A 19,145-nucleotide genomic window follows, 5' to 3' on the forward strand; every position below is an offset into this window, starting at 1 on the left:
GCTGCAGTAGATTTTGGTTCCATGTGCTGGGAGCTTCCTGACTGGGGCACCACTCTTTCAACCACATTTCCATGACTGCCAAGGTACCGTGGAACACTAATACCTTTAATAGAATAATTTTTCTTTTGAAAAAAGCCAGTTGCACATCCCCAGAAAGTGTATGACACAGAGAGGAATTGGAATCACCCAGCATTTATAGACTGGGTCTTAGAAGAAAAATCATTACAACTAACTGCAGCTCTCTAAGCTATAATATCCATTGTGCACAATTGCTACCTATTTTCTGTCCTTCCTCCTTTTCCAGCTGTCTTTTCTTTGGTACTTCTGCTGTTGAGCCTCCCTACAGTGCTCTGCTAGCTTGTGATTATGTACATGGTGGGACAGAAGATAGAGCTTGTGTGCCCCCTCCGAGTATGGCTTCAGTAACAACAAGTCTGGTTCCACTTTGTTCTGCAAACTTCCACACTGTAAATGTATACATCTGAAAAAATCCCCAAATATCCAGGAACCACAGCCACTGGAAAGTAACCTGGCTTTCTTCCTCGTGGCTGCCTAACACTCCCCTCTGCCTGTCCTTTGAGAATAGCAGCCATTTTCACAAAACTTCCCCTGGAATCTGGAGGAAGACTGAAGGTCAAGCTGTGGCTGATTAATGCACAGGAGGACAAGAAGGATTTCTTGACCACTGTTAAGAGAAGTGGCCAGCAAAGCAAATACAGCCCAGCAAAAGGCAAGCATGCCAAAATGCAGGACTACAGGTAGGACTAGGATGTCCACGTCACAGGTTGCTACAAGGAAAAGCTAGGAGGATCCAACTTCTGCCTTGGTATGTTCATGTCTACATTAAGAAAAAATACAGCCTATCAGGGAAATGAAGGGGGAAGTGAAAAGGCAGTAATATTTTGTAGATTTTTATTTCTCTCTCATGCCAGAACCACAGAAGAATCAGGATAAAAAAATAATGAAAATGCCACAGTGGTGTTGCGGATGGAATAACGAGGCTATTTTATCTGCCCAGCTGCAGTTTGGTTACTAAGTTGAGAAACACTTGTTCTCCTTCCTCAGCTTCCCATCTCTGTACTTTGCACTGAATTAAGATTCTAGTGATGGGAACAGCTGTGATTTCTGCATGTTAGTAAGAGAGTACCTTCCTGTATGTTCCAGCTGGCATTTAATTAATTTCCTCTGATTTAATGAGTTAGCTCGTGTAGGAGAGCAGAAAGCAGCCGCTCCTGTGGAGACGCCGGACCCTCACAACTCCCTGCCCCTCCCTGTTGTCACTGACTCCGTGCGCTGGTTTCTTTTCCTTGGATAAAACGTAGGGACCAGTATCAAAAAAGGCCTCTCTAAACTTCTCATTCCGGTGGATTACCACCGGGATATCTCAGTGGCAGGGCAGCGAGGGAGGCCGTGACCCAGAGCACGTGAAGGTTGGACTCGCTGATCTCAGAGGGTTTATTCCAATTTAACTGATGCGGGGATTCCGCAAAAATCCCGCAGACCGGGCACTCACCCGCGTCCCCCTGAGGCGGCAGCGCCCGCCCCGCCCCCATAGGGCCCGCCCCGCTCCCCTCCCCTTAGGGCCCGCCCCGCCCTTCAGGGCCCGCCCATCTCTCGGAGCCGCGCCACCACCCCGGCGAGCGGGGATGACGTCACGGAGCAATCTCCGCTCTTTCCCCGTTCCTCGCCGTTGCGGACGGTCGCTGCTCTGGTGACGTCACTGCGGCGCGCCGGGCCGCTCGCACGTGTGGCAGTGGCGGTGCCACCATGAGCGGCCCCGTGCCCTGCGCCGCCTGGGTGCGGCGCGGCGTGGCCAAGGAGACGCCCGACAAGGTGGGGCCGGGGCTGGGGTCGCGCTGAGGGAACCCGCCCGCCCCCGCCGCCGCCCTCACCCCTCTGTGTCCGCCCCGCAGGTGCAGCTGAGCGAGGAGGAGCTGAAGGGTCTTATCGAGGAGGCGCAGGATAGGCTGGGGTGAGCCGGGGCAGCGGGAGGGACTCGCCACCACTCTCGGCCTCTGCTCGGCCGCTCAGAGAGCCGGGGAAGGGAAGGGGCGGCCCAGGCACGGCGGAAACGCAGCTCGGGGGCTGCAGCTCGGAGCGGGGACCGGCAGCAGGCAGCGCGGATTGCTCCTGGAGACACCGTGCCAGGGCAGCCTGGCGGCCGGCAGGGCCAGCGGGGGAACATCGGGTGCTGCCGTCGTGGACGTGTGGTTCCTCAGCTGTCACTGGCAGTGATGGGCATTGCGGGGCCTGGCGCTCGCTAGAGCTCCTATTCCCGCCTGCAGTGAGAATTAAAGCGCTGGGTTTGTAACTGTGGCTGCTTTGGACATGTGGCAAACCGAGATGGGAGTCTCAAACTGACCGGGAAAAAGGATGCCGAGGGTGGGACAGGACAGTCTAGGTAGGGAGGGCACAGTGGAGATCAGAGTGACGGGGTGGTAAAAAAAGGCAAAACATCACTCAGGAGTGTGTTTATGTTGCACAGTGAAACTGGAGACATCACAGCTCTCTCCTCAGCACTGAGAGCCCTTAGTTATGTAGTTGTTTTAAGTCTTGTCATTCTGCTTTAAGAAAAATGTATTTACAAAACTAATACTAGAAGTGACGTATTTAGGAAACACAATAGAAGAGAAGAAAGAAATGTCTCTCTTTTGTCTAGAAAGAATGGGGGATTGAGGTCTTATTCCATTTTCTGGCCATTATCTGTTACATCTGTTCATAGATTTAGGCTTCTGAGTGTTTCAGCTGTGTAGGGTGTGTGGTTGTGCCTCAGTGTGTGTGGTTAAACAGATGCAGCAGGTAGCATAAAAAGTTTTTATAGTTTGATGAATATTGTCCACCTGTTTCTGTTGGATGTATCAGTGACACTACTGATACACTACAGAGTGTATTGTCCCAGGATGTATTTTATTCTGTTTTTTCTGGTTTTGCTTATTTAATGGTTCCAAAATAATCTTAAACATTTGGATGATTCTCACATCATGTTAATTTCTTAACTGGTTAGTGTTTCTGTTTTTTGTGGAGTTATTTGTTTCCCCTTTCTATGTGTAAGCTTTTGGTTTTCTGAGTGATTTCCTTTCTCTTGCAATTTCAAAGCATGGAAAGATTTGAGGTGCTGTTTTTTATGCATTCTGTAAAACTTCAGGATGGAAGTATGAAGACCATCTGAAACAGCTGATCTATTTATAATTTGTTGTACTTTGCAGAATTTGTTGCAGCACCTCACTTTTTTCCCTGATCACAAATCAAACTTGGATTTAGTTATTTTATTTAATTGCCTTGTTATTTGTCTCTAGCTATGCTGCTACTGTGAAGTGTTTATTTTACTGAACAAATTAGGAAAATTAGGTTTCTGATATTTAATTTAGAACCTGTATCTGAGAACTGCCTTGGCTCATTGTTGTTTGGGAATTTTGTGTGCAGGACAGAAATACCAGTGTGTTGAGCAGGGGTGAGTTTCTTTGGAACATGCTCCATTGGGACATCTTGGGTGTTTGTTATCTTCTCAGCCACTTCTCACTTCTCTTTAATGTGCATTTCCTTCTCCTGGATTCCTTGCATGTAGAATTGATGCCACAAAGTTTCTGATTTTTCTAGATGTTGCATGGTTTACCCCATAAGAAGAATCCACAATGTGACCTTACCTAATAAATTCTATGTTATTTTTACTTCACTTAAGTATGGGAAGTATGAGGAAATTAGGTCTTAAAAAGCTTGAAGAAATGTGGGAATTCTCACACATGACCATGCCTCTGAGTGGGGAAAATAAAGGAAGGAATGACATGGACACATGTGAATGCACAGAAGTGAGGTTGAGAGCACTGTATCCACAAAAAACATGTAAGAGAAAGGGACTTGCATGCACAGTTTACCTTGTTGAGGAAAATATATGCCATTTTTGTCATGAAAACTTTCAAGGAAAAACTTCCTCTTAAAGCCTGAGAGTTACAGATGCCTTGTACTTTAGGAAAGGCTCTAGAAGGAATGGATGGATTTCAAAATTATTGGCATAAAGACTTGAAAGCCAATTGAGCAGCTGGGACTGTGTGCTGAAATCTCAGCAGCAGCCCCCTGGAAGTGTTCTGTGTGTCTGCCACAATTTCTCAGGGCTGTGATCTTTCCACAGGGAAGGTGCTGGTGGCAGTGATGAGGGCCAGTCAGCAGGTGACACGAATGCACCCATGCCTGGCAGCAGCACTAAATCTTCCCAAAACAATGACGAGCTGTCTGATCATGAACTGGATGAATATGATTTGGACAATTATGATGCAGAGGAATACACAGGTAAGAAAAATTTGTGTGTCAGATGTGCAGTGTAAGTGAAGAACCTTTCCACTTCTTGTTGTTCTGAAGGCTTTAATATCCTAAGGCTACACTGTGTTAAGTTTCAGAAATTCACAGTTTAAGTGATTTGCTTGTCCCATCTTGGGAAGTCATTTATTGAGGGAAACAGTTCAGTGTTCCCCTTGATGACACTAAGACCAAATGCATCTTGGAAAGGTCACTCTGGCTGCTGTAGTGCTGGAGCAGAGCAGCAGAAGTCCCTGAAAGCACTAAGCAGTTGATCTTACCTAGATACTTATGTTTGGAACTTGGAAGTTCGTGTAGCCTACTCCTAATATTTTGCTGTATAGGTAATACAGGTATTGGTGTAGGAGTTTCTAACTTTGCCTGTTACAGACATGTATAAAAAGTGTTCTGAAATTCCCATCTAGGTGATTTAAAACTTGAAGATTCTTTGGCTACTCTGGCAGTATATGGGAGCAATGAAAACGATCCTTACATCACTCTAAAAACCACTGTGAGTACTTAAAAAATGTTAACTTAAACTGCACAAACTTTAAAATCACCTAAATTTTCCACTCTGCCTTGGGGCGTGTAAGTGCTTGCAGTCCTTTTTCAAAGGTGTGCCAGAGTTTTGGTTGGATGGTGCTCTTCTATTTTAAGGTTGCTTTGTGCAGTCCCTTCTTTCTGTGCCTTTTGCATTTGAGTAGGAGGTTAAGGTGAACTGGCTCCTTACTTAAACCGTGCACTTCTGTACATGGAGTGGTTTTTCACCTGCCTAGGTCACAGAAAACACTTGAAGAAATAACAAGTCTCAGGCAGCTAGTGGCCAAAATTAGAAAATTTCACAGATTACAAGACTCTTGCACCTTCCACCAGTTTGTGTAAGAAATCAGGCTGAGGTGAACTCTGGACTCAGGCAAGGTGTCTAATATATCAATGTTCTGTGTATATATGTGTGTGTGTGTGTATATATATATATATCTAAATAGTACTGTGTCATTGGCTGCTTCTGCCTGTATTAGTTTCCACTGTCAGATGAGGAACATCTTTGCAGAAGCTGGGTTTGTGGACATAGAGAAAATGAACGCCTTTTTTCTCAAAAGAAAAGCAAGCTCTTCTTCTTATGCTCAAGTTCCTTGCCCAAATTCTGAAAGTTCTTCAATGTGCATTTTCTGTTGTCATTTGATATTTACTACTGGAACTATTGAAGACTATGTATTGTGTAACCTTAAGTGAATTCAGAGAATTGCAGGACTTGATAGAATTCAAATATTGAAGTATACTTAAAGTGAATTAAAAAAAAAGCTTGCAATGAGAAGTCCACAAATTCTTGTACGTGTTGAAGATGGGAAGGATGGTACTCTGTGTAAGGTTATTGACTTCTGTACAGTTCTTAATTTTTCACAACAAAAATTCCCAAGTTCCTTCCATTCCTCAGGAACAATGAAAATCAGATAAGAGGTTACATCTGTTCTGGTACAGCTGAATGCCTGGTAGTGCTGTTGGCAGTACTTATTGGGAAATATTTTCCAGGAAGTAGACAGTGGAAGTATTTAGTGGATGTGAGGAGCAGCTGCAGCATTGTTATTGGGTAAAATGCTGTTATATAAGTGGTCAAGGCACAGGAGCACAAGGGAAATCACCTTTGTTTGTAGACTCCTGGTGATTTTCTTTTCAGCAATCAGCTTCATCAGGATAGCCTTGAAATATATGTATATTGATAATATAGATTGTTTAATTATATTTGATAATTAAACACTTCTACAAACCCACCTATGTTTACATTAAAGTCCTTCAATCTAATTTAATGACTATTCACTCTCCCAAGAATTGGGTCTGGTTCTTGCTTTTTCTCTGTTCAGCACCATAACATGGTTTTAGATGGGTGGGCATTGGAGTGATTTTGAGTATTTTCAGCTGGGGTTCAAAATTACTGATTCCAGCTTTTGAACATGTGTAGTTTCATGCTTTTGTGTGCTTTGCTCAACACCCCTCGTCTTCTCTTTCTGCTGTTTAGGAGCAATATGAACAGGAGGACTTTTTGATTAAACCCAGTGACAATCTTGTCCTTTGTGGTAGAGTTGATAAAGACTGCTGTAGTTTGGAGGTCCATGGTGAGTAAAATAGGGTTTGTTTTTTACAGTGAACATAGGAAATGTCTTGCCTAGCATGTGTCATGTGGCTGTGTTGAAAAGGGAGTGAGTTGGTTTTGAGAAGGATTTTTCTCCGCTTCTGACTTGTGTTTTGTCCTTTTCCATGTCATGGTGCTTTAGATACTTTTCAGGACCAGAGAATTTCCTGTGTAGTTATTGTTATTTAAATAATAGCTTGCTTCTTTCAGGCTGTATAGCAATTCCTTTCCTTATTTCTTAAAACTTTTAGGAAATATTATGGCATTTTTATTCTCTGAACATATGCTCTGCATTCCAGTCTTACTTTCCATATCCTGCAAGCATCCTCTAGTGGTTTGTTTTGTTTTTTGGTTTTTGTTTTTTTTTCCTTTAGCTTTCTCCTTGCTTCTTTAAGTGGGCTTTCCACTGCTGGGATTAGAAGAACCAGCACTTTTATCATCATGGTCTAGGAGAGATAATCCCTAATAGGGCCTGAATACTGCTTGTTCTAGAAATAAGTTTACTTTTGCTGTGTAAAAATTTTTTTGTTGCAGCCAATAAATACTACTCAACGTGCTGACATTATTATCTTTGCTTACTGTGGCTCTTTTTGGGAATGTTTCTGGCCACTTGTGCTGTGGTCTCTGTTTCTGTAGGCAAATTATTTCATTTTAAGCAACCAACAAGACCAAAATGTGTGAAAGCATCTCTTCAGATAGCAGCATGTGGCATTTTCTATGTCTGGAGGTGTTTATAAATTTTATTAACTGTAAGTTTATACCCAATATAAAGTTACAGAACAATAGCAAAGGCTTCTGCAGTTTCTAAAATTGGGTAACCTTGTCTTAGTTGACTACTAAAATAACTTGGTTAACTGAAGACTTTGGTTAGTATCTGAACATCTGTCAGATGCACTGTGATTCTGTGTGTGTGATAGGGTGTTATTAAAATAATTTATGGGTTTTCTCTGCTGTCCAATTGGTAAGTTATTTTATTATACAGAGAAAAATAGCTGGCTACAGTGAATTTGTATTTAGTAACTTGCTGCTTTACCAAAACTTTTCCTGTATCCCAGTTACCATCAGCTAAAGGTAACTTCTGAATTCTTCACCTTCCTCTGGTTTGTCTTTTTACCTTAATTTTCCTTTCAACTTCATCTGGAATTTTTTTTTGATTGCTAATCCTGTAAAATGAATGTGTCCTGATGCAGAAAGTGCTGTATATGGAGCACATATTATGAAGAGATCTTACAAACAAAGTAAAAGTATTGAACCTTGACTGAATTTGTCACACCTTTACCTAAAGTACACAGAAGAATGTTTATTTTGTGTAATTCTGTGAGGTACAACATTTGTAGAGGGCCTGGCTTCTACAGTAAAACTCTGAAGACCCTGAATTTTCCTTCTAAATTTCCTTGGGAATTTTGTTTTTTCCACAACTGCCTTTTGTAGAAGTGACCTGCTCATAGTTTTTTGCTTTCCCTCTTCACTGATATCTTGCATAACTTTAATTATTTTTCAGTTTATAATCATGAAGAGGACTCATTTTATGTCCATCATGACATTATCTTGCCTGCTTACCCTCTGAGTCTGGAGTGGTTGAATTTTGATCCTAATCCAGATGAATCAACAGGTAAATTACAAAGGATACTGTCAGTGTCTAGTTAAAGAATTTTTGCTTGAAAAGTGTGTAAGTGTAATGTTGTCACTAAATAAATTGTTCCTGCAGTACAAAGAAATAAAATCAATGTTAATGTCAAGATAATATTGACTTGAGATAACTAAGATGTGAATATCAGGTATTTTTGCTTGGTGATACAGTCATCTCAGTACTGCTGCTGTAACAAATGTTTTTTAAAAATACTGATTTTATTGTGAACAATTAAGTTATTGTGAACAGACCAGAGCAATCTCTAAAATCTGCTTTATTTTCTGTTTGCAAGCAAAAGGTTGCTTTTGTTAAATTTCTTTATGTCCAGTGCAGTTAATTAAATGTAAACTACAGCAAAATTTACATATATTTTATATATTTATATATTTAGTAACATTTTTCCTGTGTTTCTCGGATTTTTTTCTTCCATAGTCCAGGGCATGTGGTTTAGTTTTGTTTGTTTTTTTTCCTTTCAAAAACAAACAAAACATGCAACTTTATACAGCTTGTTTGAACAGTTACTTGTACTGAAGGGGAAGGAGAGCAAGTAATTTTTTTTCTGGCAACATCTGCTGTCAGCTGATATTTTTAAATAGCTCCTTGCCAGTTTTAAACATAAATATATTCAAATAGAAGATTGTGGCACATAAGTTTTACTTAACCAAAGAAATAAGGAACAGCTGGATTGCCTAATATACTGTTTCATAACTAAATAAATGTGGTTGCATTTGGTTTTTTGTTTGTAGGAAATTATGTTGCAGTGAGTAACATGACCCCAGTCATTGACATTTGGGACCTTGATGTAGTAGAATCCTTGGAACCAGTCTTTTCTCTTGGAGGCAAGAAAGAGAAAAAGAAGAAAAAGAAAGGAAAGAAAGTAAGTGTTGCAAAAAGGTTTACCTGGTTGGATGGAGGAAATTTATTGCAAGGATAATCCCTTCTTTTTTCCTCCCTACAATATTTAAAATGCTAATTGTTCTCTAAATAACTAGAGCCTGGAATTAAGAGCAGAACAGGGGTGGGGTGGTGTCCCAGTAAACTTCTAATCTTAACTATTTAAAATTGGAAGTTGGAGGAACTGGCAGCTGCAAGGACCCAAGCTCAGTTAATTGGGAGGAGAGAGAGGGAACTGCCAGGAGAGTTTAGAAAGAAGCTGAAGAAGTTGCACATTAGCTGGAAATAATGAGGTTTCTTTACTAGCCTGGAGGGAATAACCAGTTCTGAAAACCCAGCAGCTGGAGCAATCTGCAATCTGGGGTAGGAGGCAGGGTGCAGGTGGTGCAGAGATGGTTCTCTCAAAAACTGTGTTGCAGCAAGTGAGAGTAATTTAATATGAAGCTGTTTGTGAAGGCTTTAGGGAATTCATACTAATGTGGAGTAATGCTTGATTTGCACTGAAGCTGTAATTTTCAAAAGTCTGTTTATGTTGTGTATGTACACAGAGTTTATCTTCAGAAGGGACTGAAGGACATACTGATGCTGTGCTTGATCTTTCATGGAATAAACAAAGCAGGTAAAAGAATACTTGAATAACAATGGGTGTTAGAACATTGCAGTCTCAATTAGGCATACAGTTTTCACACAAAATCCAAAAACTTGAAAGCACTGCTGAAATTAATGCATTCTTAAAAATGCACTCCTTTTTTAATTTTTTTTTTTTTAACTGGAGTTCTTGATTTTTAATTTTTTTAAATACTTGTATATTGCTGCAGGTCATTTTTGATTTGCAGGTTGTCCAGATGAGGGCAGGGCAAAGGTGGGTGTGAGCCATTTGATAAATTGTCTACATTTCACTTGTTCGGACTGGAGAAGCAGAAGGGCTGCCCTGAACTATGCTGTTCTGCCAGTGGCCTAAAGCACCATTTCAACAGAGACAAGCAGATTTATAGAAGAAAGTCCTTGCTATTCTGTTCTGTTTTTTTTTTTTTTTTTCCCTTCTGGCTTTTGCCCCAGAACTGTGAACAGGAGAGTGTAAAAGCCCTAATAGCTCAGTTACAGAAATGCCTCTGGCCTCTAGGCAGGGAAAATTCCCTGTTGCCTGAATTAACTAGAAATGAAGTGCTGCTATAGAAGCAACACAAAGCTGCCCCATCCTGGGGCAGAGGTCAAGGACAATGTGCTGACTGACTGAAGTAAAGATGCTGCTGGTTTTTATCACTTAGGTTGTTGTTGACAGTTCATCTGTCAGAGGATCCTCAGCAGGGGTCTTGAAACTGCTTCAGTTAGACACAGGCTGATTTTTTTTTCTTCTGTCATAAATGCCTCTGCCTTTGAATATGTTCACAGACAACTCTGAATATTCTGATGAGCAGGTGTGAGCCTTCCCTTGTACTGCGTTATCTAGATACTGATGAAGAAAACACCCACACAGACCTCAGTAAATGTATATAAATTGCACTCTTAATGTACAGTGTTCTTAAATCAGACACATATGTACAGTGTGACAGTGATCAGTCCATCACTCTTACAAAAGAAGAGCTTTCGTGTACCTAGGAATAGTCTGGTGATAATACAGACAAGGATGAAAAAAAATTATGGCTTCAGTAGTTAAGTTTGAAATGCATAATTCTGTAATGCACTGAGTTACAAATTAATTGATACTGATAGGTCTTTCAGGAAATAAAACCAGCCCTGAAGTGGGCAGCTTATGGAGATAACAAGGAACTCCTTGGAGCAGCTTGTATATAAAATGTTTTATTGTCGTTTCTTTGTTTTAAGCAAGGCATGTTGTGACAACTCTCTACAAATAACTTTCTGCCTGTAGGTCATAGTGGTGTTACTGTAAAATGTTCTTACAGCCTTCACTATGCATTTTCTTAACTTTCGTTTGTAACATTGCTTGTGAAAACAGCATTTCCAGGAGAATGTCAACTCTTTCAGTCAGAAACACTTGGTTAATATAAAAAGGGGAGGAGGAACAGTTTCAATCAGAAACAACATATTGAGGTTATAAATCTGATTTTAAAAGCAATGAAGCAGTTATAGGAAATGTAGTGTGTGCTTGACAGGCATTTAGGGATGTTTTGATTTGTTTTTTCTGATAAAACTTTTAAGCTGTTTTTATTGCTGTTAACACAATTGGTCAAATTCAAGTTGAAGTATGGGGTCTGTAAACTAACTGAAATTTTAGTGGTTATATTCAGCAGTCTACAAAGGATATAGTGTTGTGTCTTCAGTAGGAATATAAACAGATATTGAAGAGCAAAATATTTCACAAACAGGTTTGTCAGGTTCTTGACTGCATGAATATGCAAACAGAACAAAGTAGCATAGGTAGTGTTTAAAAATACTATTTAATGTCAAAGGAAGTAATGTGCTTCAAAGCCTTTATTGCTTTGTTTTGTTTGATAAATCTTTGAGTAAATGGTATTGTAAGTAATGTTAGGGGAAATAGAAGCAGAGCTGTCATTGTTATAAGTGTTCTATAATGTAATATAGCCTATTTAAAATCTTTACTTAAAACTTAGAATTGCCTTTAGGGAGCTATGCCTCAAGCTTGAGAGGAATCATCTATAGACCACAGTGTACTTGTTCTCAGAATTGGGCACTGTGTGTATTTTTGATTTTTGACCATTATTTCTTTGTATCTGTAGAAAGAATTTTAAAACTAATTTTTGATCCGTTATCAGGAATGTTTTAGCAAGTGCCTCTGCTGACAACACAGTGATTTTGTGGAACATGGCTGTTGGTAAGCCAGCAGCCAGCCTGACACTGCATACAGACAAGGTATGGAATAATTGCTGTGTTTCTTCCACTGTAGTATGCAGAGAAAAATTTAACTGCAGTTTTTCATTTGCTGCTTGGTAGTGAACCCTCAGAACAACAATCCTCTAATTTTCTGACATCTGTGCAGAATTGTTTTAATTTATTAATTAGTTACTTTTTCAAACAGCACTGTATTTGCTTTTTAAAATGTTATTTAACTTTAAACGAGTTAAAAAAGCTTTGTAACAGTTTCTAAAATACCTTTTGTGTATTGGCCCTAATGGTGGGGAATATAGTAGTGCTGGTATTAGCTACAAAAATAGATGTCTGAACATAGGTCAAACTATAACTCTCTTAAGGGAACGAGTGTCAGTTACAGTTTGTTCTAGGTGAAAAGGTTTAAAATAAATGATACTAAAATACCATAGTGATGGGTACTGCAGAAATGAATTAATCTCATAGTAATTAAAATGTAAAAGCTAGTTATTAATAGCTGTAACCTTATTTTGCTGCTAACAAAGTCACTGCCCTTGACAAACTCCTGATCTTCATTTTTTGTGAACATCTGCATTTTTTCCCCAAATTGGAAGCAGATATTCTTTTACCTCCAGCTTTTTTTTTTTTTTTTGCTTTTTTTAAAATTAATATCTAGGCAGAAAGGGGGCATGGGGTTCTGTTCGGTCAGATTATATTGGACAGTATCTTGTTTTCACCAGGTGGGGGTGTTTGAAGTAATGCACATATTTTGCACTGATTTTGAGCAATCTGAGTGGGATGGTTGTGCTTTGTTCCAAGAAAGTTCCTGTATATGTGTGTTACATAAAATCTTCCATTATCTAGGTCCAGACATTGCAGTTTCATCCGTTTGAAACTCAGACCCTCATTTCTGGATCGTTTGATAAGTATGTCAGGGTCATGTTTTTCACATGTTGCACGTGGGGAGGGTATTCATATTCATTTAAGCCTAGTGTTTTCTTTCATTTTTTTTATAACTGCCAATTTGAGTAATGTTATTTTTTCCAGCAAGGAAGCTAGGTTTGCATATGGCCAGGATGTAGTTTTCCTTACCTCTTTTTCAGGGGTAGCAAATGCTTTAACCATCTGGACTGACATTTTCTGTGCCAGGTGTCTGCCTGTTCCAAGCCAAATTTATTTCTTAATTTGGCCTTATGGCATTTTCTTCATTGGAAACATGTTGCTGTTTATTCCTGTGAAAATTTGCCCAAGTTTTGCCAGCCAGTAAGGCCAGGGTGGAGGCATGAGGGACTTTATCCCAGTTCTCTCCTTTCAGCCTCTGTAGGCACAGCCAAAGAGTAATGGGCTGTCTCCTGTGATTGCAGCCTGGAGATGCTGGGAACTGGTTTGTGTCTGCACACTTGGTCTACTCTGTGACTGCCAGTTCTTGCAAGTCCTGCCAGCCAAAAATATCCCTCTCTGTTCTCCCATCTCAATGGAGTAATTTTAAAATTTTAGTCTATCACCATGATTTTCTTACATTGATTTTTTTTATTCTGCTTTTAGGACTTTATGTTAAAATAATTTATAGACTTGCCAATCTTTATCCAAGCCTTTAAGTTCTCTGGCTTCTGTTTGTTCTTGCTGCATCTGCTGAAGTATTGGAGGAGGAACTTTTGCTGTTAGGAAGCTGCTTCTGTCTATTCCCTCTCAACTTCCTTTGATAAAAGGAAGCATTAAGTCCAAGCAGTGACCAGCTGCTGATCCCTTTTTAGCTGCCCCTTTGATACCATGGACACCTCTAAACCACTGTGTTATCCATAAACTAAGAGAGTGCCCTTGTGGATTTTTCCTGCAAAGCCTTGCAGGACCACAGGCAATTCAGTGAGCATTGGGCAATGCCTTCATAACCTGGAAATCAGACTTAAAGAAACTGTTGTGTCAAGTGCTTTTAAAAGATCTGGGAAACCTACATCACACTTCTTTAATTATATGATAGAGTGGGAGTGAGTTACACTGAGGATGTTGATAGTGGTGAGATGATGCTGGACTGACATGACCACTCCTCCCTTGCATTTGCACCTAGGAACTTTTTGAGTTGGGACAGATTCTGCAGCCACTCAGCTGAGCATGTGCCTGTAAAGAATCCCTGAGAACCCACTGACTGCCATCCACTCCTTTGTGGAGTACTGTTTCTCCAACTATTTGTTAAGATTGTTGGATTTTTAGAAATTACTTTTTTATTTAGCATATTTGAAAATGTATGCATATGTATGACAAAATGATTTCCTAATTAATGCATCATTACTTGAGTTTACTGAAGTCTGTTCATAATTAAGTGATATATTTGCATAATTATGGTCTGCTATGTGATAAGTATCTTATGTATTGAGTAAATTCAAGCTCTGCTTAGTTTCAATAGAGAGGCTGTTGGTAACCAAGATGAAACTTTGAAGCACATGGAAAAATCTTATGCTTATCTGTAAGATTTTAATCTGTTACTGAATTAGAAGACTAAGTAGTGAAGTTGTTTCCATTTAATTTTTTAATGATAGTTTACATGGAGCTTCTGTAGGTGTCAGTGAGAAAGCAAACTATGTAATGAAGTGTTCTGCCCTGATCTTTTTTTAAATTTTATTTCCTGTCCCTTTATCTCCTAGATCAGCAGTGCTGTACGACTGCAGAAACCCCCAGGACAGCCATCGAGTGTGGCGGTTTAGTGGTCAGGTTGAGAGAGTAATTTGGAATCATTTCTCACCTTGCCATTTCTTGGTGAGTACTGCTTTTCTCTTGTGGTTGGTTGTTGCCATGTCATTTAACCTGTGTTAACCTATTTTGTTCATAATGTTTCTGAATCAGAATGGAGCCGATGGACATTTGGATAGTTTGTGCTGCTTATTATAATAATGCAGTCTGGGGGAGGATGTTTTTAGGTAGTTTTTTCAGTAAGTATCTCTAGACCAGCTACTTACTTGGTATCTTCACTGTGACAGTAGAAATTCCGGAGGTGACAACCTTGGTCACATCGTTGCAGTGTTCAGTGGCTGGGATACATTTTCCTTTGCAGAGTTTCTGTTGTGTTTCGTGCAATGAAGGAACTGCAGCTGAGAAATAGCTAATTAGAATGAAGATCCTGAATATTAATTCAGTGTTTCAAGTCAGCGCTAGGGGGCACTGTCCTCCTGGCTGGTATGGACTGATCCACTCTTTTAGGTTGGAAAAGTCCTCTGAGATGGAGTTTAAATGTTAACCCAGCACTGCCAAGTCCACCACTGAACGATGTCCATAAGTGCCTCATCGACATGGCTTTAAATACCTCCAGGGGTGAGGATTCCACCACTTCCCTGCCCAGCCTGTGCCAGTGCTTGACAACACTTTCAGTAAAGAAATTTTTGCTAATGTCCAGTCTAAACTACCCCTGGTGCAACTTTTCTGTTGTTCTCTTGCTTATTACCTGGGAGAAGAGACCTACAGCCACCTAGAGTATAAAGGAAAAATATCTTGGTGTTGTTGAGTCTTTTGTAATAAAACTTTGCAACAGAATTTAAAAACAAATCTTCCATATTATCTCAATGGCTGTCTAGTTCTCTGTTGCTTAGTGGATACAGCCAACAGAAGCAGCTGCTCAGCTCTGTTGGTTTTATGATGTGGATCTCTCCTGGTGTAATCACACTTAGTTTTGCACAGGACTTCTGTCAGTAGTCCTGTGCAAAAACTGATGGCTCAAAAAGCCACCAATGGCTCCAAAACTTTGAACTGACAGTAAAGAGGCTGAAGGCTCTGTATTTAATTGCCTGGCCTGAGGACCCTGACTGACTTAGTGGGGGCAACTCTATTTAAAATACACTTTAAGAAGTTTGCATGGGATTAAAACTTTCGTGTCATCGGTGCAGCATAATTTAGGTTCATAGAATAGCTGGGGTACCAGCTGGGTGGAGCCTGACTTTGGGGATGCAGGCCTGGGAACAGTGTAACATGTCCTAGGGAGAAGCAGTGTCTGCCTCAGATCAGAGGGGTTTACCAGAGGGTGGGTGTTACTTCACTGGAGTTTTTTCGCAGATGAGTGACGGTGGCTGTTTGTTGTTTAAATGCTGTGGTTTCCGTAGGCAAGCACAGACGATGGCTTTGTGTACTGTCTGGATGCTCGTGCTGATAAGCCCCTGTTTACTCTGAAAGCTCACGATGAAGAGGTGTCAGGTAAATTGCCTTTGTGTCCTGTTTGTTCCAAGTGGGCAAGGCACATCTGGAAGATGCCTTTAATCCATAGCACTGAGGTGTAGTGATTCTTTGTTAAACAAGTAAATTGTGCATGCTAATCATGGTAGCTGGCATGTGAAACAAATCTATGTTGAGGGGATTGGGAGGCAAAATAGGCCTGCCATGGTTCCCTTGGCTCTCACTAAAGTGGCAGCATGGAACTTTCATTAATGTTCTGCTCCTTTGTTCTGGAGTTAGTGTGAGGAGTATTGGGGTTGTTCTTGTATCTTCACTTCAAAATGTATCCTAATCTCTGTGAAATGGGGATTGCCTGTTGCTCTCACACTGCTGCACTCTTCATCTTCCAGGGCTACAACTAAGCAGTCAGATCAAAGGGTGCCTTGTGACATCATCTGCTGACAAATATGTGAAAATTTGGGATATCCTGGGAGACAGACCAAGTTTAGTCCATTCCAGGGATATGAAAATGGTATAGTAATATTTATATATTGATTCTACTAAGTTTTATATATAAACTGTCTGCTTTTTCTTTTTCTGTCTAGTTTAAATCTTGTTCTACCTAAGGTCTCACAGGGAAAAAAATAACATATTCTGGGTAAATCATTCTCATCACAGTGCAGTATTCCATATGGAATTGGCAAAGTGCTTTAAAGCCTTAGAGTCCTAAATTCCAGGTACAATGTTCTGAGTAGAACTATGGGTGCTCCAGCTTGCATCTGCTATATTCAAGAAAAAGATGTGAACAACTGTTTATAATTAGCAGCTCTTGACTTTCATTTTATGTCTTTATGAAAGAAGCTTCAGAAACTTAATTAAATTTGTTAAAACTTGCTAGGTGAAAGTATTTTCAGATGACAAATTATTTTAAGATTTAAAAAAAAATTCTCTTTTTTTTCTCTCCCACCCTGCCAGGGAGTTCTGTTCTGTGCAGCTTGCTGCCCTGACTTCCCCTTTGTCTTTGCCTTTGGAGGAGAGCGGGAAGGGCTGCGTGTTTGGGATATAAGCAAGATCTCTGCAGGTAATGTTCTAATTTCTTTGAATGTTGTGGTTCCCCCCTTGCTTGCAGGGTGTATTTGTATTCAGTAATGCATTGCAGCTCTGACAGAAAACCATAGGTTAGTATTTTTAAATGCTCCAAGACTGTATGTGTGGTCACATTTTCAGCTTCAAAAAACATGGGTTTTTCTAAATTGGAAAACTGCTCAACACAATTTATGTTCTTGCAGCTGATGTGTAATACCTTATTTCTTATAATACCTATGTTTTGTTTTTTTTCTTGATAGTCTTGATGTGATTTTGGTATCATATTTTTTGAGTACTTAGGGGAAGAAAAGTGAGGACTGGTTTTGATCACTTGTAGCTACCTGTAACTAAACAGCATGATTTTTTTGGAGAAGGCTTTTAAGAGCCTACTGGGAACCAGAGACTAAAACCAGAAATAAATTATTTAAACTTAATGATGTGGTCTTCAAACCTCATCAGTTTTACAGTACTTAGGTACAGAATTATGTAGAGGAAACCTCTAGATGCTCTGGAGGAAAAATAACAGAACTTGTAATTGAAGTATCATAGGCAGGCAATTTTCTGACCTTTAGGTTCAACTCTGTACTTGGGCTAAGGGGAAGAGCTTTGAAAGCACAGCAGGTTACAATTTCCATTCCATGGTGCTCACCAGGCTGTCCCTGCTGTACTCCTCTTCCCTCTGGGAGAGTAACATGTAAGCAGTTCCGTTTGTGTTGCAGTGAATGAAGTTTTTGGAAACAGAGAGAGGCTCGTCCTGGCTAGTGCAAACTCTGTGGCTTCTAGCTCCACAGCCAGCAGAAGCAGCAATGATTTGGAGACGGCAATGGAATCATGATGGACCAAACATCAAAAAATCAAAGTAATTAATGGGACTACAACTAATGTGTATTCTGCAAATGCCCCTGTTCAGTGAGAGTTCATGGAAATGACTGGTGTCTTGCAATCCGCAAGCTTCTTCATCTCAGCCAAAGAAAGGTGGTGGTGTGGTTAAGCTCTAAGCTCCTGCCTCTATTACCAGCTCTGAAAGATTGAATCACTTGCTTTAGCCTGAGATAATGATCCCTGAAACAGGGGCTACCATATGTAAAGCTGATACATAAAATGGAACAGTCACTAGAAAAGCATTCTGTGACCACAGAAGTTTGTTGAATACTGCAAAGAGAGTTTTATCTTCTACCTTCTAAGGGCATAAGGAAAAATATTTCATACAACAGTTGTGTAATAAATAAACAAAAGATGAATTGACTTAAATTACAAGTGTAAATAAATTATTTATCCTTAATTTGAGGCTAGGTTTACAGATTTTGACAGATCTTCCATGTAACTTTTTAAATCTTAAGAATAGTTCTCGGGCAACAAGTTGGAGTCTCCAAGTAGAATCTTGGAATGTATTTCTAACACAGATATCACCAGTAGCAAACCAGAAATAACCCAGCTCTATCCCACCAAGACTGGGGGTTTCTTTTTCCAGGTTCCACAGCACCCGAAATTCAGTGACACTGCACATAGTATTGGGTTTTTTTTCTTCACACTCCAGATGTATTTCAAGAGAATTTGAACTGAAATAAGGAGCTGCTACTCAAGAAGGATGAGAGGCTGTCAGGAGACAAAGTGAGGGTTGGGATCCCAGCTGGTCACTGTTACTGGTGAAAAGCTCTCTCTATTACGTTCTTAACTCTGTTCAGTCATTTCTGCCTGACACCTGATGGCACAGAGGAAAATTTTAAGTATCAGTTTAACCACCAACTTAAGCTCCTTGTTTGCAGAATCAGGAACCTAATCAAGGGATATGACTCAAATAATTTTCTTGCATTTATAACGTAACACCCACCTGCTTTACCTCAGGAACTCAATTGATGCTCTTAGCTTCCATTGAGCACTTGCCCTCTGCACACACTGAAGGTGCCTGTAGAGCATTCCTGCTGCAAATTACCCTGGGTATTTAATCCACTGATGCCAAAGCAACTGTAGGATCACACTCATAGCTGCCAAGGTCTTCCCACTGCTTTTCACCCTAACTCAATGTAGTTCATGCTGGTGAGGTAAAACAGGTAAAATGTGTCCCTACAAACTGCAGCCGGGGAAAAGGCTGGTTTGTAATTTTACTTCCTATCCCTTGAGGGCAACTGCCTGCTTTAAAACTACTTCAGCTGTTTGTAGTCTGGTGAAGGTGTTCAGCATGGCTCTGCAGGAACC

At 40.3% G+C, this 19,145-nt stretch overlaps 1 protein-coding gene across 1 annotated transcript; it reads left to right on the forward strand.

Annotated features, from left to right (window-relative positions):
• Positions 1-1,633: 1,633 nt before the first annotated feature.
• PWP1 (PWP1 homolog, endonuclein) lies at positions 1,634-18,200 on the forward strand. The gene is made up of 15 exons (XM_054632299.2): positions 1,634-1,833; positions 1,914-1,972; positions 4,127-4,284; positions 4,716-4,801; positions 6,305-6,401; positions 7,920-8,030; positions 8,795-8,925; positions 9,491-9,561; positions 11,678-11,774; positions 12,594-12,655; positions 14,369-14,480; positions 15,815-15,905; positions 16,274-16,395; positions 16,839-16,944; positions 17,669-18,200. The coding sequence occupies exons 1-15, from the start codon at positions 1,768-1,770 to the stop codon at positions 17,782-17,784; spliced, it is 1,485 nt and encodes a 494-aa protein (XP_054488274.2). The 5' UTR covers positions 1,634-1,767; the 3' UTR covers positions 17,785-18,200.
• The last annotated feature ends 945 nt before the right edge of the window (positions 18,201-19,145 follow it).

The sequence above is a fragment of the Agelaius phoeniceus genome, chromosome 5 (genome assembly GCF_051311805.1).
Source record: "Agelaius phoeniceus isolate bAgePho1 chromosome 5, bAgePho1.hap1, whole genome shotgun sequence".
Lineage (NCBI taxonomy): Eukaryota > Metazoa > Chordata > Aves > Passeriformes > Icteridae > Agelaius > Agelaius phoeniceus.

Coding starts and splice junctions, on each gene's coding strand:
- PWP1 (XM_054632299.2), top strand. CDS start 1,768: ATGAGCGGCCCCGTGCCCTGCGCCGCCTGGGTGCGGCGCGGCGTGGCC. Junction 8,926..9,490: donor AGAAAAAGAAAGGAAAGAAA/GTAAGTGTTGCA, acceptor GTATGTACACAG/AGTTTATCTTCAGAAGGGAC. Junction 9,562..11,677: donor TCATGGAATAAACAAAGCAG/GTAAAAGAATAC, acceptor ATCCGTTATCAG/GAATGTTTTAGCAAGTGCCT.